This window comes from Scardinius erythrophthalmus (genome assembly GCF_964197995.2).
Source record: "Scardinius erythrophthalmus genome assembly, chromosome: 4".
Lineage (NCBI taxonomy): Eukaryota > Metazoa > Chordata > Actinopteri > Cypriniformes > Leuciscidae > Scardinius > Scardinius erythrophthalmus.
Genome location: NC_138224.1, coordinates 8,851,342 through 8,878,235, shown reverse-complemented (window position 1 = coordinate 8,878,235; position 26,894 = coordinate 8,851,342). Strand labels below are relative to the sequence as shown.

General features: G+C 44.1%; 1 protein-coding gene across 1 annotated transcript in view; it reads left to right on the top strand.

The window, feature by feature from the left end:
- LOC308689061 (scavenger receptor cysteine-rich type 1 protein M130-like) overlaps positions 1-26,894 on the top strand; it is a gene marked incomplete at both ends in the record, with an annotated part of 63,684 nt that overhangs the window by 11,665 nt on the left and 25,125 nt on the right. The window contains 4 exons of the mRNA XM_081362612.1: positions 19,210-19,506; positions 19,677-19,991; positions 26,078-26,223; positions 26,391-26,520. Of these exons, the coding sequence (XP_081218738.1) occupies positions 19,210-19,506; positions 19,677-19,991; positions 26,078-26,223; positions 26,391-26,520 (888 nt within the window). The remainder of the gene's footprint in view (positions 1-19,209; positions 19,507-19,676; positions 19,992-26,077; positions 26,224-26,390; positions 26,521-26,894) is intronic.

Here is a 26,894-nt window from a genome sequence, read left to right as displayed (position 1 = left end):
CACGTCCCGCCGAGACGGGCGTGGCCTAGGGCTATAAATATAGCTTCGAGAGGCTAGCTCACTGTTTTTTTCAGAACCAGAGCGTGTGCAGGCACGGCAAGATACGCAGTACTCGTTCCCTCTCTAGAGAGAACCGAGGTTACGTTAGTAACCGAGTACGTTCTCTTACGAGAGGTTCTCTTGTACTGCGTAAGTCTTACGCTAGGGGAACACAGTGTAAAACGGCGTGCATGCTAAGATCCAGCACCAAAGACCCAAGGGCAAGTGCCCGGGCTCATATAGTACATGATCATAAGGGACTCACAGAGAGTCCAGGAAAGAGTGGCTAGAATAGCATCATTCCTGTAATAATATAACATCCTATAAGGGCACATCGGGGCAGACAGTACCGATTTTTAGACCGAAAGCAGCTTAGCCTGCAAAGCGGGAACCTCTAGGTTATAAAACCTTATAAATGTAGACGGGGAGGCCTAGCCTGCCGCCATACAGATATCTTGCAAGGCAATCCCACTAGACCAAGCCCACGACGAGGCCACACCTCTCGTGGAGTGCGCTCTGACACCTAATGGGCACTGCAAGCCCTTAGAGGTATAAGCCAGCGCTATAGCATCGACTATCCATCTGGATAGGCTCTGTTTCGAAACGGCAAGTCCCTTAGAACGTCCGTAGAGTGAAACAAAGAGCTGCTCTGTCTGTCTGAAAACAGACGTGTGAGACACATAAGCCCTTAATGCCCTGACCGGGCAAAAGAAGCTGGCGTCCTTTACCTCGTTAGAGACCGGCAGGGCAGACAGGGAAATCACCTGAGCCCTGAACGGTGTGTTGAGGGATTTAGGAACGTACCCGTGCCTCGGTTTGAGTATGACTTTCGAGTCATTTGGCGAGTCAACTCCATACATGTCGCGCTCACTGAGAGTGCTTGTAAGTCCCCTATGCGCTTTACTGAAGCGAGAGCCAGAAGAAACACTGTTTTGAAAGACAAGTGTTTGATATCTATTGATTGGATTGGCTCAAATGGGGCACCTTTCATGGCCTCCAAAACCGTAGAAAGGTCCCATATGGGAACTGAGGGAAGTCTGGGAGGACCTCTTAGCTCCTCTAAGGAAGCGAATGACCAGATCGTTCCTTCCCAGTGACTGGCCAAGCGTTGGTTTAGAAAACGCTGCTATAGCCGCCACATAAACTTTGAGCATGGATGGGGCTCTGCCCTCGTCCAGTAGCTCTTGTAGGAAGGAGAGAACCTCCGTCACTCCACAGTCTTGGGATGAAAAGCTGCGTGCTGTGCACCAGCTAGAGAACACAGACCATTTTGAGGAATAGAGCCGTCTCGTAGATGGAGCTCTAGCCTGCATGGTCGTGTTTAACACTCCCTCTGGGAGATCAGTGGGTACCCGTTGATGGCCCACGCATGTAGGGACCAAAGCTTCGGTCGAGGATGCCAGATCGAGCCCCTGGCTTGAGAGAGGAGGTCCCTCCTCACTGGTATTGGCCATGGGGCAGCGCTCGTCAGCTGCATCAGAACTGGGAACCAAGCCTGGTTCTTCCAGAACGGAGCCACTAGTAGCACTGAGCATCCATTTTCCCTGATCCGCTCTAACACCTGAGGTAGGAGCGCAACGGGGGGAAAAGCATAGAGCGGGCAGCGGGGCCAGACGTGGGCCAGTGCATCCCTGCTCTTGGAGAAAAACTCCGGGCAGTGAGCGTTTTCCTGAGACGCAAACAGGTCTATTTTCGCTCTGCCGAATGTCTCCCACAGCAGTTGAACTGTCTGCGGATGTAGAGACCATTCCCCTGCCAGAACATTGTTCCTGGATAGTCTGTCTGGTCCCACATTCAGGTGGCCAGGCACATGCGCTGCTCTGAGCGAGCACAGATTGTGCTGAGCCCATACCAGGAGGTGTTCCGTCAACCTGTAAAGGTTTCGGGATGTGATGCCTCCCTGGCGATTTATGTAGGCTACCACTGACATGTTGTCCGAGCGGACCAAGACGTGGTGTCCTGCTATTTGGGGACGAAAAACGCCTCAGCGCGTTGTCGACTGCCATCATTTCCAGGCAGTTTATGTGCAGAAGCTTTTCCCGTTCTGACCACTGGCCGAAGAACGGTCTGCCCTCGAGCAGCGCTCCCCATCCCGAGGTGGAGGGGTCCGTAGACACCACCTTCACACTCGAGGAAGTCCCCAGGCTTACACCTGACTGGTACCAGTAGGTCGCTCTCCAAGGTATCAGTGCTGAGATGCATTTCAGATCGACCTTGAGGCGAAAAAGACCAGAAGTCCACGCTCTGCGCGGTACTCGCGCTTGTAGCCAGAGCTCAGTGGCGCAAAAAGTGGTATATGCAGCGCATAGGGGCGCGCAGCACCAGGGGGGCGCCAAAGCGATGTTTTTTATTTATTTATTTATTTTAATCTATACGTAGCTGCTGTTGTGCGTTTCTAAATAATTTCTGCATTTCCTCAATGTTATATAACTTTTTAGAGGACTAACAGGCTAGAGTAGGATATTCATAAGATTCCATCATATAATTTTGACAGAGGGGGGGATAATATCGCGAGCAGGTGGGGGCGCTGTGAGCGCTGAGCGAGCAGGTACGAGTCGAAAAAGATGGATAAAGCAAGCAAAAAAGCTGTCGGGACTAAAAATAGAAAAAGAAAGAGGGAAAAGGAGATGGCATGTCAATTGATGCGCCAGCAGCTAAATAAGTGGATGGTCAAAGGCAACAGGTAGGATTTAAAGTGTGACGTCCACGCATGTAGACTAGGAGATTCCCAGTGGGCCGACGTGCTTTTTGGGGCGATACATCTAATAGGCTATTTTTTTTGTCTTTGTCTTAGCGGCCCATTAAACTCGTACATCGGCAGCCCATTCGTTTTTGTTTTGTTTTGCTTAATTGGCGGCTCTGGGTTAGTGCCGTTGTAATGCATTGGTCAAAAAGAAAAAGAAAAAAAGTCAGCGTTGTTTTTTTATTTTATTTATTTTTTGACATTTTTCATTAAACACGTAGATCAAAACTGTTGCTGCATACACTTCTGACACTGAGTAGTTGCGCCCCTGCCAGAGCTGCAGCGGGCGCATGTGAAGCAGACCCAGCTGAAGAACTGCTGATGCTGCGGCCATGAGACCCAGCATCCTTTGAAACTTTTTGAGCGGGACTATAGCGCCGCGGCGGAAGGATTCCGTCATGCGCTGAATAACCAGTCTGCGCTGCGGCGATAGTTGAGCTGTCATAGACAGTGAGTCCAGTTCTGTGCCCAGAAAAGATATTCTCTGACTGGGAGACAGTGAACTTTTCGCCCAATTGACTTCGGGACTCAGATTCTCGAGATGCTCGAGTAAAATGGTTCTGTGTTCTATGAACAAAGATTGTTAAACATCCAAATTATTTATACTGTATTTGGATTGCTCACGCTCTCTCTCTCACGCTCTCTCTCTCTCTCTCTCTCTCTCTCTCTCACTCACACACACACACACACACACACTCACTCTCGCGCACACACACGCTCGCGAACACACACTCTCGCTCACTCTCCCTCACTCACTCACTGACTCGCGCCGTCGTCGTTGTGACCGTTTCGCGTGATGTCGTGAAGTGAGCGTGCTATGGAAACCCTGAAGGAAGATTTGGCGAATGCAAAATGTATGTATTGTATGCTATACTGAAGAGGGGGAGGGAAAAAAATCTAAAAAATCAATTTTTTGAAAATATGAATCGATTCGACGTACCAACTCGATTTTTAAATCAAATCGATTTTTTCCCCTGCCCTAGACGTGACGCTATTTGTATTTGGAAATACGCGTCCTTCAGATCTATTGACACAAACCAGTCCCCCTGGCGAATTTGCGAGAGGATTTTCTTGGTCGTGAGCATTCTGAACCGGCGTTTTGAAAGCGCTTTGTTCAGCTGTCTAAGATCTAGAATGGGTCTGAGACCCCTGTCTTTTTTCGGTACCAGAAAATATCTGCTGTATAGCCCCCCTTCGCTCTGAGCTTGAGATAAAGGCTCTATGGCCCCTTTGCTCAACAGTTTTGCAATTTCGGCACAAAGTAGATATGTGCTACTTCCTTTTCTACCGTGGTTTCGATTCGCGCCATGCAACGGCGGGGACGTCGAGCGAACTGTAGCGAATAGCCTCTTTCTATAATGTTCAGCACCCATTCTGATACCCCGGGAAGCTTTGGCCACGCATTTGCATGGATAGCTAGGGGTTGAATGAGATCTGGGCTCTGGCCGCAACATGGGGGCGGCCGGAGCACTCCAGTGTGCTGAAACACAAACATCGTGCTTGTAGTGTTCGAGGCGGGGGGCGCGCTGATCACAGCGGGCAGCCTGCCCGCGCTCGACTCTCTTACGGCGGGTTGCCGAGGGAGAGCGAGCGGGGGGAACCCCGTGGGGCTTGTCATGTCCGTGAGTGAATGTGGGCGCGGGACAGCGGGCACATTTACTGCACTGAAAACACCGTCGGCGTGAGCTTGACTGTATGTGTGTTGGTTTCATTTTTACAGAAGCCGTGGGACATGCAGTGTGTAGTGTTTGTGGGCACTGGGTCGTGGGCACATTCACTACATCTAATGCACAATTGACATGTCGATTTTATGTGAGCGAGCCCTGTATTTTGGCGGGCTGTGCTTGTGTGTAGGAATGAACACTGGGTTGTGGGCATTTTTACTACACTCATAACACCATCGGCCGTGGCCGGATCTTGAGTGAATGTGGGTGCGGGACAGCGGGCACACTCATAACACTGAAAACTCTGTCTGCTTGAGCAGACTGTATGTGCGTTGGTTTCGTTTTTACAGAAACCGTGAGACATGCAATGTGTAGTGTTTGTGGGCACTGGGTCGTGGGCACATTCACTACATCTAATGCACAATCGACATGAGTCGATTTTATTTGTGCGAGCCGCGTGTGGCGGGCTGTGCTTGTGTGTAAGAATGAGCACTGGGCTGTGGGCATTTTACTACACTCATAACACCATCGGCCGTGGCCGGAATACCAGAAAATACACTCTTTATGGGATTTATCTGGGTTTGTGTGGACTTGAACACCGTCGTTTCCCTAGACTGGCTAGGAGGACTGCCATAGAAACAGTGTTTGGGTGCAGGCGAGCGGGTTGTACAACGCGCTTGTTGGCTGCAAAATACATCTGCAGTCACCTTTTTAAAGGGAACTGACAGAACGAAAGCATTGACGCCATAATTTTATCTGCCGGCAGACACGGGATTCGAACACAGGTCTCTGGCGCGATAACCTAAGATTCTGCCACTGAGCCACAGGGGAGAATACATAAGCTTTCAGTTAGCACGAGCATATAAGAGAGCGTCAACGTGTCTTGTGACGGCGTTTGTTTGCAGGCGTGCATGTATTACAACAGGCTCGTTTACTGCAATATTGACATTTCTAGTCACCTGAACTTCAGAGGGGAATGAGAAATGTGTGAGAAATGGAGGTTGGTCTGGCCTCAGCGGGACTAAAAACACTATTTTCTCCTTTCGCCAGCGACGCACGCGATGAGAGAGGGCGTCATCTTGTTTTGCTTCGGCGTTTGTTTGCAGGCGTGTGTGTATTATAGTCTCGTTTGCTGCAATATTGATATTTCCAGTCGCCTGAACTTAAGAGGGAACTGAGAAATGGGTGAGAAATGGAGGTTAGTCCGGCCTCGACGGGACTAAAACACTCTCTTTTCTCCTTTCGCCGGTGAGTGACGCGTGAATGGGCGGGGGTAGCTTTCTTGTAACGTAAAGAAAAAACTAACCCCGTGACCTTCCACTCCTGACATCCCCTGTGAACGCCGCAGTTTGCGCGGCTCGAACAGAGGGAGAGCAGGTATCATCCCCCACTCTTGGTCGATATCCACGACGGAAGCGGCGGCAGACGGCGGCCACTGTCCATCAGGAAGAGACTCTAGCGAAGCAGGTGAAGCAGGCGGGCGAACCGGCGAGCTTTGCGGGTTGGGGGAGGTTCCAGGACCCGTTGAGCACGGCGCTTTTTACGGCGCGGTACCGCGGCGGGCGGAGGTGCAGTCTCGGAGAAGGATGCCAGGCGAGTCCTCAGAGTCACCATAGGCATTAGCTCGCTGAGGGCAGCCGCCGTCAGCGAGCGCGAGAGCTGCGCGATCCTCACCAGGAAAAGGGCGTCTTGAAAAAGACACCCGGCTCTTTTAGAGCAATGAGAGTGTGTGTTGCGGCGGCGAACACACACACACACACACACACACACACACACACACACACAAAACACAGTAGCAGAGAAAAGGATATAACGCCGGATAGCGTAGCAGGAACGGTGACTGAAGGCGGCGCGGCCAGTGGCTTCAGATGCAGTGGCTCGTCCCGCTGAAAAGCTTTCTCAAACGGCGTGGCTTCTTCTCTCAGGATCCAACGATGCGTGAGCTCCGCTGAAGAGATGAAAAATCAGTGAGCTAGCCTCTCGAAGGTATATTTATAGCCCTAGGCCACGCCCATCTCGGCGGGACGTGACGTATTGGGCGCGAAGCGCCCCCATTGGAGCTGACGTCACGATAGGGCCTTATCGATAGGCTGCTGCAGTTGCCGCAGGGCAGCCAATAGGCACGCGAGCCGTCTCGCCTGTGTCTGCATGCTGCCGCAACGCGTTTTACATTATTTCAAAACTAAGGATCATTTTTTGGATTCAGTATCTCGCGGAAAAGAGATTTTCCCCTAGAGTAAGACTTACGCAGTACGAGAGACCCTCTCGTAAGAGAACCTTCCTGCAAAGCTACAGTACTGTGAAAAGTACTGGCACTTGTGTTAAAATGCTGTAAAGTGAGAATGCTTTCAAAAATAAAATCACAAATTGAATTTATTTATGAGTTAACTTCTATTAACTAATTCAAATCAATATATGGAGTAACGACCCTTTGCGTTTAAAACGGCTTTTGTCCAGGTACACTTGCGCATAGTTTTTCAGGTAGCTTTGCAGGAGGTTTCTTCAAGCATCTTGGAGACGTTCCTGCAGTTCTTCTGGATTTAGTCTGTCTCAGTTTTTTCTGTTTCTTCATGTAATCACAGACGGACTCTGTGACAGTACTTTTGCACAGTACTGTATGTTAGAAAACATTCATAAATAACCTGAAATATGGTGTTTGCATAAATTATATTCAGTATCTGTGTTGTTGTTGTGAAATTGTAAATTTACTCCAATAGAAAACAACTGTCCTAATAAGAATGCAATAAGTACATATATCTCACCCAAAAAAGATGACTAAATATTACAAATTGTGTGTATTGAATATTTAACCCTCTGATGGTCTTTTTTTATGTCTACACTCGAGTCCTTTGGGGTCTCTAGAGACCCCAGACAATAACATTTAATTTTGTAACAAGATAGTAGGTTTATTTTTTACAAATGGAATTTTGTTCTGTTTGTTAATGTTTTTACTCAACATTTGTGCAGTTTTTGGAGAATTTATGATATTTTTTAAATTTCTATAAATAAATAAATAAATAAATAAATATTTAAATAGCCTTTTTACAAAAAAACAGCATTTGATGTAAAATTCACTTTATAAAAGACCCAGATTTCTAACTTTCATTCATGGGGATAACATGGATGATTTTAAATGGTTTAATGTAACATTTATGCCCATTTTTTGGAAAATGCAGTTTTAAAATAAAAAATAATAATTTTAACCACTAGATGGCTATAGAGCTCCAGTATATGCTATTTGCTATTAGACTACCTGAAAGATATCTTTTCACAAGTTGGATTCAGTTGGATTCATATCTAAATATTATAAAATCACAATTATAACAAAAATAAAATATTTTTGTCAAAGTTTAGCATTTTTTGTACCCAAAAACCCCCCAGTTTTTCAATAATGTTACATTATGATTAGAATCAAACCTGAACAAAATGTTATAAAGAGAAATGTTGGAGTCTTAAGATTTTATCATTTATTTCAATCATTTATTTTTAATCTAATTCTAGATTCTAGACACACTCAATTGTGTGTGTGTGTGTGTGTGTGTGTGTATGTCTGAGAGATAAAGAGAGAGAGAGTGTGTGAGTACACATTGTCGATGAGCCAGTGTCACCACACCACTTTATATTTGTAGTGGGTCCGCATTTTGGATGATTTTATTTGACACATTATAGCCTTACAAATGTTCCTGTGTGTGTATGCGTGTGTGTGTGTGTGTGTGTGTGTGTGTGTGTGTGTGTGTGTGTGTGTGTGTGTGTGTGTGTGTGTGTGTGTGTGTGTGTGTTTTCAATGTGTCAGTATCACCAATTTATTTTTGTGGTGGTACTGCATTTTGGATGATTTTATTTGACAAATTATAGCCTTACAAATGTTCCTGTGTGTGTGTGTGTGTGTGTGTGTGTGTGTGTGTGTGTGTGTGTGTGTGTGTGTGTGTGTGTGTGTGTGTGTGTGTGTGTGTGTGTGTGTGTGTGTGTTTGTGCACATTTTTCAATGTGTCAGTGTCACCAATTTAGTTTTGTGGTGGTACTGCATTTTGGATGATTTTTTATTTGACACATTATAGCCTTACAAATGTTCCTGTGTGTGTGTGTGTGTGTGTGTGTGCGCGCATTTTTCAATGTGTCAGTGTCACCAATTTATTTTTGTGGTGGTACTGCATTTTGGATGATTTTATTTGACACACTATAGCCTTACAAATGTTCCTGTGTGTGTATGCGTGTGTGTGTGTGTGTGTGTGTGTGTGTGTGTGTGTGTATGCGTGTGTGTATGCGTGTGTGTGTGCGTGTGTGTGTGCGTGTGTGTGTGCGTGTGTGTGTGTGTGTGTGTGTGTGTGTGTGTGTGTGTGTGTGTGTGTGTGTGTGTGTGTGTGTGTGTGTGTGTGTGTGTGTGTGTGTGCACATTTTTCAATGTGTCAGTGTCACCAATTTATTTTTGTGGTGGTACTGCATTTTGGATGATTTTACACACACATTATAGCCTTACAAATGTTCCTGTGTGTGTATGCGTGTGCGTGTGTGCGTGTGTGCGTGTGTGTGTGTGTGTGTGTGTGTGTGTGTGTGTGTGTGTGTTTACATTTTCAATGTGTCAGTATCACCAATTTATTTTTGTGGTGGTACTGCATTTTGGATGATTTTATTTGACAAATTATAGCCTTACAAATGTTCCTGTGTGTGTGTGTGTGTGTGTGTGTGTGTGTGTGTGTGTGTGTGTGTACATTTTTCAATGTGTCAGTGTCACCAATTTATTTTTGTGGTGGTACTGCATTTTGGATGATTTTATTTTACAAATGATAAGAGAACAGTTTTTATAGTCTCAAAAATGTATTCCTCTATAGGCCTATATGTGTGTGTGTGTGTGTGTGTGCGCTTGTGAGCAAAATAATTCAGCATTGTGGATGCTTTTTGAATTGGTGGAAGTGTGCCACTTTATTTCTGTCATTTCTGTCGATGTGTTCTGTGTTGTTTCTGATTTTGATGATGAATTTTGTCTATTTTGATTGCGGGGTCTCCAGAGACCCCAAAGACCACGAGTGTCACAAATTTTGTCACGCTAACATAAAAACAGATATCATTCCACTTTATTATTTTTTTTGTAGATCTAGAAAGTGTTAAGAGCCGTAGAAGGTTTCATACCATTTGGACAAAGGGAACATTTTTTTTAATTTGAGCAAAAGTCATTTGCGGGTCAAAAAGACCCCGCGGACCATCAGAGGGTTAAGCTAACAGCATTTTTGAAGAGAAAAAAATCTTTCTCATTATTTGAGAGATCATATGCTCTTCTACTCCCGATTCCTGAGTTGTTCTGAATATATAAAGAATGTTAATTAAAGCCAAGAATAAACAGACTCTTTTAAGAATATCTGATTCATTATCTTGATTATTCTGTTGTTTGTCTTTGTTGTGATTTTTTTTTTTAATATGGTTGACTTAATTTCATCTCTATTGTGATTTTCTTGCAAGTTTTTTTGTGAAAATAGAAATTGCTGAATGTTTTTTGTAAAGGTTAGGGGATAGAATGTAAAGTTTGTACAATATAAAAATCATTGTCCATGGAGAGTCCTCAAACTCAAAGTGTGTGTGAGTGTGTGTGTGTAAGTGAGATGTACTCGACTTCAAGCAGAAGGAACTGTATAAAATATCCTGAATGATCAATCCACAGGTTGATTTGTGGTGCAGTCTGGAATCATAACTACACCATGTTCGTTCTTCCCCCGACTGAGCCTGGTTTCTCCCAATACTTTTTTTTTCTCCATTTCTGTCATCAGTGTAGTTTGGGTTCCTTGACAGTGTCACCTTTTGGCTTGCTTAGGACACTTAATATTCAACAATATTATTGATCTGACTGCACTGACAATATCGGTCTGAACTGAGCTGGATGATGACATCAGAACTGAACTCCATAATTGATGAACTTTACACAATTATTGAACCGAACTAAATCAACATTGAACTGTTGTCTTTTTAGAGCTGCTTTACTGCATTATTGAATCATCATTTCCTGTTTATGGTAATTCTGTGAAACAACCTGTTTAAACCGCTAATACAGATGATTTGACTTGACTTTACCTGTGGTTAATCTTAAATGTCCTGGCTCGCATGTTACTTTCAAAACTTTTTATGGGTTATTGATATAATTTATTGTGAGCTAAAAGTGTATTCTTCAGAAATCCTGTCAAGAGTCTTTCTGAGCTCAAACTGCTCCAGTCTGTTTGCTGCTGCTGTAGGTCTCTTTCACAGCTGCAATACTAATGGTCAATTCACAAAAAAAAAAAAAAAAAAAACCCTCATAGGTTTCACTTAAATTGTGGTTGATAGTATTGCAAATGTGAAAGACACCTATTATTAATTTTTGCCTCATGTCCTCCAACTCCTCCCCCATCATCCACTCTCACTCTTTGCTCTAGCGTCTCTGTGTTTTTGGCTGCTTGTTCTGCATATCTGATCTTCGACTGTTGAACCTGTGGTCTTCTGGCTTGCTGTGTTTGAGTTGATTTCCATCCTGCTCTCTCTCTCTCTCTCTCTCTCTCTCTCGTCTGGGAGAGGCAGCAGTAATGGCTCAGAAAGCTGCAGAGCTGGACAGTTCTGAGTTTGACTTGGTGTTCAGCGCTGTTCATATGGTGTGTGTGTGTGTGTGTGTGTGTGTGTGTGTGTTTATTGCTTGCGGACACCACGTGTTTCATCATCTAAGATGAAACATGGGAATATTTTGCGATAATGACTAGCTGCTCCTACTTCTTTGTGCCCAAGAAAACCGGTAAATTACGACCAATCCTGGACCTTCACAGGCTCCTGTTCAAGATGCTCACGGCCAAATGCATTTTTGACCTGAAGGACGTCTACTTTCATGTCTCCATTCTTCCTCGACACAGACTGTTCCTACGGTTTGCTTTCAATAGGCGGGTATACCAGTACGCGGTCTTCCCATTCGGGCTAGCCCTGTCTCCTCGCATCTTCACAAAAGTCGTCGAGGCAGCCCTTGTTCCCCTATGGCAACACAGGGTTTGCATCCTGAACTATCTCGACGACTGGCTGATCCTAGCTCACACTCGAGATCAGGTTTGCGAACACAGGGACAAAGTGCTCCAGCACCTAGCTCGTTTGGGCCTTCGGGTCAACTGGGAGAAGAGCAAACTTTGCCCCGTGCAGAGGATCTCATTTCTTGGTATGGATATCGACTCGGTCGCCATGTGTGCCCTGATCTTACACAGACCCTGTGCAAGATCAGGGAGGATGAGGAGCAGGTCATTTTGGTTGCGCCTCATTCGCCCTGATCTTACACAGACCCTGTGCAAGATCAGGGAGGACGAGGAGCAGGTCATTTAGGTTGCGCCTCATTGGCCCAGATGGACCTGGTTCTCCGAACTTGTACTCCTCGCGACAGCACCTCCCTGGCCAATTCCTCTGAGGATGGACCTCCTTTCTCAGAGACGGGGCACCCTATGGCACCCTCGTCCCGATATTTGGAACCTCCATGTGTGGCTCCTGGACGGGACGAGGCAGGTTTAACAGGTGGCTACCATCACTTCTCCTAGAGCATCATCCACGAGACATGCCTACGCGTTGAGGTGGAACCTCTTCGTCACCTGGTACTCTTCTCGCCGAGAAGACCCCAGAAAATGCCCGATCAGTGTCGTGCTTTCGTTCCCGCAAGAAGGGTGGGAGCGAAGGCTGTCTCCCTCCACCCTGAAAGTGTATGTTGCCGCTATTGCCGCACATCAGTGCTCCCTTCAAGCCTCTGCAATCAGTGGAGCTTAAGTTCCTGTCAATGAAGACAGCGCTCCTGGTTGCATTGGCCTCCATCAAGAGGGTAGGGGACCTGCAGGCATTTTCGGTTGACGAAACGTGCCTGGGATTCGGGCCGGCCTACTCTCATGTGATCCTGAGACACCGGCCTGGATACGTGTCCAAGGTTCCCTTGGCACTGCTCTGTCCAGTACGCGCCCTCCGTGCTTGCGTAGACAGAACGCAGTGTTTCAGGACCTCAGACCAGCTCTTTGTCTGTTATGGTGGGAAGCTGAAGGGAAAGGCTCTCTCCAAGCAAAGCTTCTCTCACTGGATAGTGGACGCCATTGCTTTGGCTTACCAGCAGCAAGGTCGACCGTGCCCCCTTGGTGTGAAGGCTCACTCCACCCGGAGTGTTGCTTCCTCTTGGGCTCTAGCGCATGGCGCCTCACTAACAGACATCTGCAGAGCTGCAGGCTGGGCGACACTCAACACGTTTGCGAGATTTTACAATCTCTGAGTGGAGCCAGTGTCCGCACTAATTGCATATTTCCACTGAGATATGCTTCCCAGTTTACCTTGCTATTCCTGTGTTAAGTAGGAGTCCTTCATCCGTGCTAGTCTCACAACAGGGATCTCAGACTTACGCAGGGCACTGGAAGACAGCCAAGGTGGCGTGATTAGACTGGGAACCCCATTCGTCGTCACAACGTAACTCGTAGTGACCATGAAAGGGAACACCTCGGTTATATGTAACCCTCGTTCCCTGGAACGGAGACGTTACGTCTCCCTGCCACTTCCGCTGTATCGCTGGAACGCCTGAGTTCAGTCTCGGCTCCTCAGCAAAGAAACATATCTGCATGTTGCCAGCGTACTTCCTTATATACCCACGAGGTGGGGCAGAGTTGCGCTATGCAAATTCCGCAGACCCATGGCATTTGCTTCCCATTGGCTCGTTTTATTTCTCGAAGATGAGAGGCTTTCTAAGCGAAACCCCATTCATCGTCACGACGTAACATCTCCGTTCCCTACTCAGGGAATGAGGGTTACATACGTAACCGAGACGTTTGTCAGATGTTAAAGATATTTTTGTTCGTAGTAACCTTGCACAATTATTGAATCTTCAACAGGGTTTTTCCTGCATAGAGAATTATGAGGCGGCCGCCTCCGTCAAATTTCGTGCCGCCTCCTGCTCTCGACAAAACTCGGACAGACAGTCATGGTCAGATACACTTTTTCCACCGTGACGGTTCTTTTGCGGTTACCGCATGTGTCCATTCTCAGTCAAACCGTATAGTGCTGCTGCTGCGCGCGGATAAGTAATAAAAACATTCCATTCCAATTAATCGAGGGTGGATGACAGATAAATAATTTTGTGTTGAGTTTGTTGAAAGACACGGAACTCTCATCACGGTAAAACGCAATGAACGTGCATCACTCTACTTTCGTTTTCCTGAATGCCATCAAGATTGAAACCGAGACTGATTTCATAACAGTTCAATAAACAAATAGTTAAAATTAAGTCACTTACATTTTAGACGCAATGACTGTTTTTGTTCTGTTTCAGCAGCGAAAATAATTCCAAACAAAGATCACAGCAGAACAACCGCAACACTCACAGCAACACTTCAGCCATGTTTCATCACTGAATGATTCAGCGTTTTGAACGAATCGGTTGAGTCAAAGATTCAATTACCTATTCATAAACTGCCTCATTCGTAATGAATCAGCCTTTTGAACGAATCGTTTGAATGAATGACTCAATGACTCGCTCATTAAGACGGTCGCCTGCCGCCTCCTACTGGTGTTTTAGTTTCATAAAGTATCATTCTTTTCAACATTCCTTATTTGTATATTCAAAAATATTTAAAATAATCTAATTTAATAAAGTTATACTTTTTCCAATGTAAATTATTTAATTTGATTGGAAACAGCCTAATGCCTTATTTTAATTGAATGTATTGATTAAATTTAAGAATTTGAAATGAAAGATGGAGCAAACATTTAATAAAATAAAACCTTATAAAGGTACAAAAAATTATTCTGTTTTCAAACAGTGATGTAATGAAACACTGACAATTTAAGTTTGAATGGAGTAAAGCCTCTGTTAAGGATATTAAGGAAATGTAATTTTGCCAAAAGAAGAACTTTTATTTTAAATAAATGTTCATTTATAATTAGCCAACTTCAGTGTGATATGTAGCCATATTATCATGCTTAACACTGAAAATTTGAATAATTATAATGTGGTGATCAGATGCAGATATCTAAATCAAAGAATATGGGCGGTTTGCGGGTGGATTTTTTTATTTTTAACAGTGGATTTGGGTGACTCAAAGTGCACCAGATTAATGAATTTATCTTTAAAATATACAAAAATTTCTTCCGGGGGGGCATGCCCCCGGACCCCCCTAGGGGTACAGGCCCCACCCACAAAAATAATGCCGAAAAACACATTAGGCTATATGATGATCTATGAAAAATAACATTTAATTATTTAACATTTCACATTAACATTATTAACATTTGTTATTATTAAAATACATTATTAGGATTTTACCACCTCCGCCTCATTTTGCGCCAGGAAAAACCCTGTTCAATATGCATTAATTACAAACTACACATTTTCTGAAATCTTCCTTTATATTTGTTGCATTTGCTCTTTTAGAATTTTAAGTTTTTTTTCTTACCTAATTCTAGAACCACATTCTATAATCCATCCATGATTCTCTCTTTTTGTGCCGGCTTTTCTCGTTCTCCCAGCATCCAGCAGCTCTGATGAATCTCGGGGCCATCCTCCATCTTAATGGGAAGCTGAAGGAAGCTGAGAGCAACTACCTCCGTGCGCTGCAGCTCAAACCAGACGACCTTATCACTCAGTCCAACCTCCACAAACTCTGGAATGTCATGGAGAAACAGGGTCTAAGATCCTCTGGAACTTGATCTGCTGATGTAACCTCTGCAGAGATTGCATCTGTGGACGTCTGATCTTATTTGAGATGGATTTCTCTGAATATTGAGCCCTTACTGTGGACAGATGTTGGTTAAAACTTGAACTGGTCTAGAGGTTAGGAATGAAGATGGAGCCTCTGTTGAAGTTCTGTATTGAACCGTAAATAGTGTAAGAGAACAGTAAAGTGAACTTGAAAGAGTGTAATAGCCTCTGAATTCTTCTTCTCACACACGCAGGAGAGGTGGTGTTTGCAACAACCTGGATTGTATTCTTCTGAGAGCAGTGACCAGGATGAACTGTCTTGCGTATACAGTTCTAAACATGTCAGCGGTAACTCATACCAACTGAAGTGTCATATATTGTCATTACGAAGGTATTTAAAATGTCTCTTGTTAATTTATTGTTGATAAATCAGCGATTTGTCACTTTAATGGTTGTTAATAGAACTTACAATCTCTCAACACCCAGCGCTGAATCTATTATGAAGCACTATGTTGTTGCTGACTTCCATAGAGCTTAATTTGTTTAATCAGACTTTTTACCAAAACATTTTACCACAATAAAATGTCAGTTTGCCCAAATAATCATTCAGAATTTTTATTATAAGAAAGAACGGAACATTTTCTGTCCCAGTGAGCGTTCAACATTGAGACCCTCTCCTGACAAGACGTTTATCAGCTCATTTCATGAATGTTTTGCTGCACTCTATCTGAAGAGTAACACATTACAGCAAGGATGCCAAATCTGTTCCTGGAGAACACAACTGTACCAGCTAATTAGGATCTTCAGGAACACGTGATAATTACAGACAGGTGTGTTGAATCAGGATTGGATGGGAACAGTACAGGTCAAAAGTTTGGAAACATTACGATTTTTTTATATTTTTGAAATGCTTATCAAGGCTGCGTTTATTTGATCAAAAATACAGAGAAAAAAAAACAGTAATATTGTGAAATATTATTACAACTTAAAATAATAGTTTTCTATTTGAATATACTTTAAAAAATGATTTATTCCTGTGATGCAAAGCTGAATTTTCAGCATCATTACTCCAGTCTTCAGAGTCACATGTGACATCCAGTCTATCACATGATCCTTTAGAAATCATTCTAATATTCTGATTTATTATGAGTGTTGGAAACAGTTCTGCAGCCTAATATATTTGATGAATAAAAGGTTAAAAAGTTGCATTTATTCAAAATAAAAAAATATTTTCTAATAATATAAATCTTACTTCTTATAAATCACTTTTTATCAATTTAACACATCCTTGCTGAATAAAAGTATTGATTAATTTCAAAAAAAGAAAGAAAAAAATTACTGACCCCAAATTACTGAGCAGTAGTGTATATTGTTACAAAAGATTTCTATTTTTAAAAAATGTGCTTTTTTTATTTTATTTTTTTATTAATCAAAGTATCCTAAAAGTATCACAGGTTATGAAAAATTATTAAGCAGCAGAACTGTTTCCAACTTTGATGATGAATCATCATATTAGAATGATTTCTAAAGGATCATGTGATAGACTGGAGTAATGATCCTGAAAATTCAGCTTTGCATCACAGAAATAAATGATAATTTAAAGTATAATAAATTGAAAACCAATTATTTTAAATTGTAATAATATATCACAATATTACATTTTTTTCTGTATTTTTGATCAAATAAATGCAGGCTTGATAAGCAGAAGAAACTTCTTTCAAAAACATTAAATATAGTAATGTTTCCAAACTTTTGACCTGTACTGTAGGTTGATCATCAGGAACAGGATTGGACTCCCCTGGATTACTTCTGCCTGTGTTTAGAATAGCAAGTGTTTTTCTGCCATCTTGTGGTTGAGTAACGCTTTGCCACAATCAATGCACATGCCTGTTGCCCAAAGGCTGCTAAATTCTCTGTAGTTTATAAAGTCAATGAAACCTTTTTATTTACAACCGATTTCTGGGTTTTTGAACATTAAATTAACATTAATGAACAATGAACATTAAATTTGATAAAACTAAATAATAATATGTTAGAATGGGTACAGGGTTGCAAATTTAGCTTTAATTTATGACAAATATGTTGTTTTGTTGTTATTAATATATAATTTATATCCTGTCAATTTAAAATATACATTTATAAAATATGTTCAATATAAATATATTTCTGTGCATATTATGATGTTTGAATTGAGCAGTTATCAGTGTCTGAATCAGCAGGTGTTTGGTTCTGATGCTGTATATAACATGGGCTGCTTCCTCTCTCTGAAATCTTCAAAGTCTCCCAAATGATGTGTTACTATTTTTTGCCTCTGGCAGGTGTGTGTGTGTGTGTGTGTGTGTGTGTGTGTGTGTGTGTGTGTGTGTGCATCCTCACTGAAGTGTCTCGATATGGAGGAGGAGTTCTGTTCAGCGCTGACGAGCTTTTGATGTATATGGTGTAAATCAGAAATGCCTCCTCTGATTTGTCACTGAAGTTGTTTGATGATTTCCTATGTTCTGTCTAATAAGGTAATGATGAACCTGATTGGAAAGTTTTAGGGCTCTCCTCTTTAGGGGGCTGATAGTACCCAGTTTCTTCAGTGTGTTTGAGGAACAGAAAAGAAACTTGTGCTGCGTTCTCTGAGCTGATGAAATGGTGTGCGTCCAGCAGAAGATGATGATAAGGACTCTGATGTTTCTAATCAAACTCATCACCGCTCGTAGGTTTATACTTTCAGTTGAGGATGAAATGATCTCAATTCAAACATTTATATGCAATACGATACTGCATCTGACTTGCTGTCTAACTGGCACATATTATGTATATTTTGTGCTAAGTAGTTGTTCATTTAATTCATTCTTTCTCTCTCCCAGTCTGTCATTTTTCTGTTGCACAAAAGAAAAGTGTGAATGTGAGGCTGGTTGACGGTCATAGTCGCTGTGCTGGTAGAGTGGAGGTTCTTCATAGAGGTCAGTGGGGAACAGTGTGTGATATTTTCTGGGATATGCCTGATGCTGCAGTGGTGTGTAGAGAGCTGGACTGTGGAGAACCTGTAGATGCTCTGGGTGATGCTCATTTTGGACCAGGATCAGGACCAATCTGGATGAATCTTGTCATGTGTACTGGATCAGAGTCTACACTGAAGAACTGTGGGTCATCAGGATGGGGTAAAAGCAACTGTGATCACACTAATGATGCTGGAGTCATTTGTTCAGGTAAACTGCTCCATTCTGCACCATAATGTTACATCACTAAAAAAGCTAGACCTGCTTTTTTTTACACCACATTCAAAAGTTTGGGGTTAGTAAGATTTTTTTTTTTAAGAAGCTTCTTATGCCCAGCAAAAACTACTATTTTTTTTTTTTTTTTTTTTTTTACAGTTTAAAATAACGTTTCTATTTTAACATATTTTAAAATGTAATTTTTAGCAGACATTACCTGTCTTCAGCCTGGGTTCTCCCAAGGTTTTTTTTTTCTTCATTAGGTCACCTAATGGAGTTTTTCGGTTCCTTGCCACTGTTGCCTTTGGCTTTCTCAGTTGGGGATGCTTAAATTGATTAATCGATTCACCAGTGCTATTGATCTGCATTACCAAACGTGGATGTTTTACACCAGAAACAAACACTGATGTACTATTTTATTTAATACTGTGAAGCTGCTTTGATACAATCTGTATTGTGAAAAGCGCTATATAAATAAAGTTGACCTGACTTGACTTGACTTCAGTTTCACATAGATTTGGTGCGCACAGTTGAAAATGGTTGTGCTGCTTAATGAATTGTGGGTTTTTTAAAGGAGTTTAAAGCATTTTATTTGTAACAGAAATATTTTGTAACATTCTAAATTAATGCATCTTGCTCAATTTTTTTTTTTCAAACTAAATCTTACTGACCTCAAATCACAACTGTTTAAACACATTCTGTTGTTTCTCTGTATCTTACTTATGTATGCTAATAAATAAATATAAATCACTTTTTAAAATTTTAGATTTTAGTTTTTTTTTGGTGTGGTGTTTCTCTTATATATAAAATATGATATAGGAATCTATAAGAGATTTTTATGCAAGTGTACAACAAGGTTTTTTTTTTTTTCTTCCCAAAAAATAATTAAAATGATCTGGATTCCTTCAGGAGTCCGTCTGGTTGGAGGTTCTCGCTGCTCTGGGAGGTTAGAGATACTTGATGATCAGTCGTGGGTTTCAGTGTGTGACGCTGCCTTTGACCAGCAGGATGCAGAGGTTGTGTGTAGAGAGCTGGACTGTGGGGCTCCTGTACAGGTGCTGGGAGAAGACGCTTTTGGAAAAGGAGACGCTCAGATGTGGACACAAGAGATTCAGTGCAGAGGAAATGAGTCTCAGATTCACCTCTGTCCAACATCACAATCACACCAACACAACTGTTCACATGACCGTGATGTTGGACTGGTTTGTGCAGGTCAGAGTGGATTTCTTTTACTTTTATAAAATCTATGTCAAATCTTTTGACACTCTGTATGAAACATTTTTTTCTCTCTCTCTTTGTGTGATTCTTTTAACTCTTTTTCTGATTGTTTATTATTATTATCTCTCCATCTGTTCACTTCTTTATTTAATATACAGTCAGTGTGAATGTGCGGTTGGTTGGTGGTCACAGTCGCTGTGCTGGTAGAGTGGAGGTTCTTCATAGAGGTCAGTGGGGAACAGTGTGTGGAGATGACTGGGATTTGGCTGATGCTGCAGTGGTGTGTAGAGAGCTGGACTGTGGAGAACCTGTAGATGCTCTGGGTGATGCTCATTTTGGACCAGGATCAGAACCAATCTGGATGAGTTATGTCTCGTGTGCTGAATCAGAGTCTACACTGAAGAACTGTGGGTCATCAGGATGGGGTAAAAGCAACTGTGATCATACTGAAGATGCTGGAGTCATCTGTTCAGGTAAACTGCATTGTAAAGTACCTCACCTTAATATAACATTTCTAAAAGTGTCCTCATTTCACCAAAATTTTGAGTATTTTCTATTCTACTGTTGAGGAAACTACTTTTTTTTTTCTTGTGGCCACGATTTTAATGTGTAAAACAACCCTGTTTGATAACACATAAAACGAACTAATATCTAACATATGAACACATGCACACACATTCAGAAAGAAAGAAAGTGAGGAAAAGAATGAGTTTTAGGAGTGAAATGATGAAATTCTAAGTTTCTATGTGCACTTGACCTGACCTGAACGAACCATCAATCATCAATTTTAACCCTTCTATCGTTTCTTATGCAGGGTTATTAAATATTAAACTCTCCATAAATCACACGTTATCTGTGGTCTCTTAAATACCCACTCTAAAAGAAGAGTGAAGTTTAGACATGATTCCTATTATAATAGCCTAATACAATACATTTTACACAGATTTCATTTAAGTCATCTTCTGAATTAGGAATTGATGATCATACTAGTTGAAAACAATAAACACTTTGTCAACCATTCAATAGTTATAACAATTGCATGAATTATGTGTGATCTAGGCATAATAGTCACATATAGGTTGTAGACATGAGGTTGTAGGATCATGCAGTTGAACGTACTTGGTTACTTACGTAACCTCGGTTCCCTTAGAGATAAGGGAACGAGTACTGCGTTGAAAACGCTGTGGGAAAAGTCCTTTTCTCGAGAATATTGAAGCCTTTATTTTAAAACGCATTGCTGCAGCACATGCGAGAGCTAGAAGCTCGCGTGAGCGTGCTGATTGGCTTGTGCAAAGCAACTGCACGAACCAATGGCGGAACAGCAGAGGAGCGCGAGCCAATCGGGGCGCTTGGCACTCTGCCAGAGTCAAGCGCGCGAAACTGCACGTGACAGAAGAGTATAAATACACAGAGAATCCGCCATTTGACAGGTTTAAATCGACTGAAGCGAAAAGACACCTGCCATAAGAGACAATAGCACGGCAAGGCAACGCAGTACTCGTTCCCTTATCTCTAAGGGAACCGAGGTTACGTAAGTAACCAAGTACGTTCCCTTACGAGAACGTTCTCTCGTACTGCGTTGAAAACGCTGTGGGAACACTATTTAAAACGCCGTGCTTGTCGTCTTTGGCCAATCTGACTCACCGAGAGCTCCAGGAAGTACAGAATAGCCTAGGATAAAGAGACCGAATCTTCGGGCCCTTAGATATCCAAACAGATAAAGCTGGGCCAAGGGCCAGTCTTAAGAATCCCACAACTCGAGATGACAACCAGTGTCTGAGTCAAAAACTAGTCTGGGTCCACAGAGCCAGCGTTAGATAGAGACTACTCATGCCTATAAGGCAGGTACCATAGAGGTTTAAGATGCGGACGGAACGGACCAGCCGGCCGCCGCATACGTTAGATAGAGACTTACTCATGCCTATAAGGCAGGTACCATAGAGGTTTAAGGTGCGGACGGAACGGACCAGCCGGCCGCCGCATAAGGTCCTACATAGGCATTTTCGTAACTAGTGTCGATCCATAGAGCCAGGGCCTAGCTAGAGAGAATTTGTACCTGCGGAGCAGGGACTTTTGGGTTGTAACGTTTCACAAATGTGGACGAAACAGACTAGCCGGTCATCGCACAAATTTGACAGAAGGAAATGTCAAAACTAGCCTGGGTCCGCAGAGCCAGAGCTTAGATAGAGAGAACTCGTGCCTGCAGAGCAGGAACTTCCAGGTTGTAAAATCTCACAAATGTGGACGGGACGGACCATCCGGCCGCCGCACAAATGTCTTCGATAGGAACACCACTTGACCAGGCCCACGAGGAGGCAACGCCTCTCGTGGAGTGAGCTCTAACACCTATGGGACATGTAAGGCCCAGTGAGGTGTAGGCCAGAGCAATGGCATCCACTATCCACCTGGACAGCGTGAGCTTCGTGACAGGAAGACCTTTGGTTCGGCCCCCGAAGCAAACAAAAAGCTGTTCAGACTGTCTGAAAGAGGCTGAACGCTCTAAATAAATCCTCAAAGCCCTGACAGGGCAGAGTGTGAGAACATCACTGAACTCTTCTGCGATGGGAAGAGCTGACAGAGAAATAACCTGGGCTCTGAACGGAGTTGAGAGCACCTTAGGAATATATCCATGTCTTGGCCTAAGGATGACCTTAGAGTCATTGGGGCCGAATTCCAGACAGGAAGCGCTAGTAGAGAGCGCCTGTAAGTCACTTACTCTCTTGACTGACGCCAGTGCCAACAGCAGGGCGGTTTTCAGGGAGAGAGGTTTCAGGTCGGCTGACCGAAGTGGTTCAAAGGGAGGTCCCTTAAGAGCCCGCAGAACCAAAGAAAGGTCCCATGCTGGGACAGATGGCGGCCGAGGCGGGTTAAGCCTTCTAGCGCCCTTAAGGAAGCGAACTATAAGGTCGCATTTTCCTAAGGAGGCTCCGGCTTCCAATACATGCTGTGCAGCAATGGCTGCTACGTATACCTTGAGAGTGGAGGGGGAGCGACCCGCATCCAGCATCTCCTGGAGAAAGGATAGCACTCTTGGAATTTCACAAGTGTGTGGGTCGAGGTTTCGAGCTAAACACCAGCTGGAAAACACTGACCATTTATGGTGGTAGAGGCGTCTGGTAGACGGAGCTCTAGCTTCCCTGATCGTGTTCAGGACGCCCTCTGGGAGGTCCTGGGGTACCCGTTGAGTGGCCGAGCGTGTAGGGCCCACAAATCGGGACGGGGATGCCATATAGTCCTGCTGGCCTGAGCCAGGAGGTCGCGCCTCACTGGGATTGGCCAAGGGTCTGTCACAGACAGCCGTATCAGCTCCGGGAACCAAGACTGGGTTCGCCATAGAGGAGCTATCAGGAGCACTGCGCATTTCGTGTCTCTGATCCGTTCGATGACCTGAGGGAGCATCGAGACCGGAGGAAAAGCATAGAGGGGAAGGCTGGGCCAGTCGTGGGATCCCTGCTCTTTGAAAAGAAGATTGGGCAGTGACGATTGTCTTCTGAGGCGAAGAGATCTACTTCCGCCTTCCCGAAGACCTCCCAAAGTAGGAGAATCGTCTGAGGGTGGAGAGACCATTCCTCTGGGGGAACCCTGCCCCGAGAGAGCATGTCTGCTCCTGTGTTCAACGTGCCCGGCACGTGAGCTGCCCTGAGCGAGCGCAGATTGGTGTGAGCCCATAACAGTAGCTGTGTGGCTATGGCAAGCAGGTTGCGGGACCTGAGGCCGCCCTGGCGATTTATGTAAGATACCACTGACATGTTGTCCGTCCGGACCAATACGTGGTGTCCAGCCAGGTATGGGAGGAAGGTTTTCAGGGCCAGAAAAACTGCCCTCATTTCGAGGCAGTTGATGTGTAGGCGTTTCTCCGAGCTCAACCAGAGGCCGGAGGCAGGCCTGCCCTCGTACAGGGCTCCCCAACCTAAGTTGGAAGCGTCTGTTGAAATCACCCTCCTCTTGGAGACCACCCCCATACTCACGCCCTGCTGAAACCAGCTGGCGTTCGTCCAAGGGGCCAGGGCTTGAACACAGCGCTGATCCACCTTGATAATCAATCGGCCTGAGTGCCAGGCGTGGGGTGGCACCCGAGGTGCTAGCCATAGCTGAAGAGGACGCATGCGCAGTAGGCCTAGTTGGAGTACTGATGATGCTGAGGCCATAAGGCCAAGGATCCTCTGAAACGTTCTGAGGGGTGCATGAGAGCCCTCCGTGAACGATGCGGCGAGCCGCTGAATCGATAGAGCACGGGTATGGAGCGAAATATGTGCCATAATTTAACAAACAAATCCAGCATTTTGCAAACAAACTCAATCTACTTCGCAAAGGAAAACTCGACTCGCAAACAAACTCGATCCGCTTTGCAAAGGAAATCTCGACTCGCAAACAAAAAGAAACCAATGTGCAAGCACAAAGGTCACAAATGCGTGCAGGCAGATTTTCTCACAAATGCGTGCAGGCAGATTTTCTCACAAATGCGTGCAGGCAGATTTTCTCACAAATGCGTGCAGGCAGATTTTCTCACAAATGTGTCCAGGCAGATTTTCTCACAAATGCGTGCAGGCAGATTTTCTCACAAATGTGTCCAGGCAGATTTTCTCACAAATGCGTCCAGGCAGATTTTCTCACAAATGCGTCCAGGCAGATTTTCTCACAAATGTGTCCAGGCAGATTTTCTCACAAATGCGTGCAGGCAGATTTTCTCACAAATGCGTGCAGGCAGATTTTCTCACAAATGCGTGCAGGCAGATTTTCTCACAAATGCGTGCAGGCAGATTTTCTCACAAATGTGTCCAGGCAGATTTTCTCACAAATGCGTCCAGGCAGATTTTCTCACAAATGTGTGCAGGCAGATTTTCTCACAAATGCAGTTGAGCAACTTCCTCTTCTAAAACAGTAGATGGCGCTAAACTATAGGCTAATTTAGCGCTAGTCTCCCAGGAGAAGCTCTGATTTGAAACTTGCCTTTGCCTACAGCTGAGGAAAATGACCGGTGAACGGGTGTGTTTCTGTCTTATTTGATCTATAATTAACCTTTTTGAGGTTTTCTCTTGCCAAACGTTTATTGCATATCTAGACAGAAATCCACATTAGCACTTAGTAGCACTTCACTCTCTAGGATCGGGGAATCTATAAGCTGAAAGCTCTGCCATCTTGTTGCTTTTTGTCATTTTTTTCTGCATCGGACTAAATTAGTTATTATGTCTACACTTGAATGAATCTATTTCTTTCGTTCTCCATAAATTAATGAGAACATTTAATTTAATTGAAAGGAGGCTCCCACTTATTTATTTATTTAGCCTTGTTGGAATTCAGTCAGCTTAACAATTAATGTAATAAAATAATTAATGCAAAAAAAAAAAAAAAAAAAAAAAACAATATACAATTGTTTCTTATCTTGCCTGTGACGTAGCCTATGCAGTGCCCAAATTATTATTTTGGACACACAAATGAAACCCGCCGCTCAATTAAATGAAATGTTCTCATTCATTTATGGAGAACGAAAGAAATAGATTCGTTCAAGTGTAGACATAATCACTAATTTATGGTGCTAATGTGGATTTCTGTCTAGATATGCAATAAACGTTTGGCAAGAGAAAACCTCAAAAAGGTTAATTATAGATCAAATAAGACAGAAACACACCCGTTCACCGGTCATTTTCCTCAGCTGTAGGCAAAGGCAAGTTTCAAATCAGAGCTTCTCCTGGGAGACTAGCACTAAATTAGCCTATAGTTTAGCGCCATCTACTGTTTTAGAGGAGGAAGTTGCTCAACTGCATTTGTGAGAAAATCTGCCTGGACGCATTTGTGAGAAAATCTGCCAGGACGCATTTGTGAGAAAATCTGCCTGGACGCATTTGTGAGAAAATCTGCCTGGACACATTTGTGAGAAAATCTGCCTGGACGCATTTGTGAGAAAATCTGCCTGCACGCATTTGTGACCTTTGTGCTTGCACATTGCTTTCTGTTTGTTTGCGAGTCGAGATTTCCTTTGCAAAGCGGATCGAGTTTGTTTGCGAGTCGAGTTTTCCTTTGCGACGTGGATTGAGTTTGTTTGCAAAATGCTGGATTTGTTTGTTAAATTATGGCACATATTTCGCTCCATACACGGGCCGGGGAGGGCCATGCTCTCATAAGAACGGAGTCGAATACTGTCCCCAGGAACATGATACGTTGGCTGGGTGACAGAATACTCTTTGAAAAGTTCACCCTGAGCCCTAGACATTCTAGATGGCTGAGGAGCCAGGCTTTGTGAGTATGTGACTCCGCCTCTGACTGAGTCAGAATGAGCCAGTCGTCGAGGTAGTTTAGAATGCGCATTCCCCGCTGTCAGGGGGGAGAGAGCTGCATCCATGCACTTCGTGAATGTACGAGGTGCCAGAGCCAGTCCAAACGGTAGAACCGTGTACTGGTATGTCTGCCCCTCGAAGGCGAATCTCAAGAATGGCCTGTGGTGGGGATTCACTTGAATGTGAAAGTAAGCGTCTTTCAGATCTACTGAGAAAAACCAGTCGCCTGGGCGAATTTGCGCCAGTATATGTCTGGTCGTGAGCATCCTCTGGTGGCCGTTCAGGAGGCCTCTGGTCGCGCCGCTTCTTCCTACGGGGCTCACGGGGCGCCGGAGATGGAAGGTGGGCGGGAACACTCAGCGAGGCGGCGGAAGATCTGGCACGGAGCGTGGCAACAGGCATTCCGTCACAGTGGAGGCAGCCGCCTTTAGTGAGCGCTGCCTCGGCGTGCTCAGGGCCGAGGCAGGCAACACACCGAGAGTGTGTGTCAGAGGCGTGCAGGGAGACCCCGCATGAGTCACACACGGTGAGCGGCATTTGAAACAACGCCGCGCGCTGTGAAAACAGCGATTTGCTCTCTTAGAATGCTCTTTTGAGTTAGAAAAAAGGATACTCGCCGGATGCCACAGGGAAACGCTCAGCTTGGCAGACGCCGAGATGCGAAGCAGTTCCGCTGGAAGGCTGTTCGACGACGAGCGGCTTCACTCTGGAGAGAATCAGCGACAAGGTGAGTCGAAAGCTGAAGGAGATAAAATCTGTCAAATGGCGGATTCTCTGTGTATTTATACTCTTCTGTCACGTGCAGTTTCGCGCGCTTGACTCTGGCAGAGTGCCAAGCGCCCCGATTGGCTCGCGCTCCTCTGCTGTTCCGCCATTGGTTCGTGCAGTTGCTTTGCACAAGCCAATCAGCACGCTCACGCGAGCTTCTAGCTCTCGCATGTGCTGCAGCAATGCGTTTTAAAATAAAGGCTTCAATATTCTCGAGAAAAGGACTTTTCCCACAGCGTTTTCAACGCAGTACGAGAGAACGTTCTCGTAAGGGAACTATGTTTGAATGATTATAAGTCAGGGAAGAACAGACTGTCACATTTTCAATTTCTT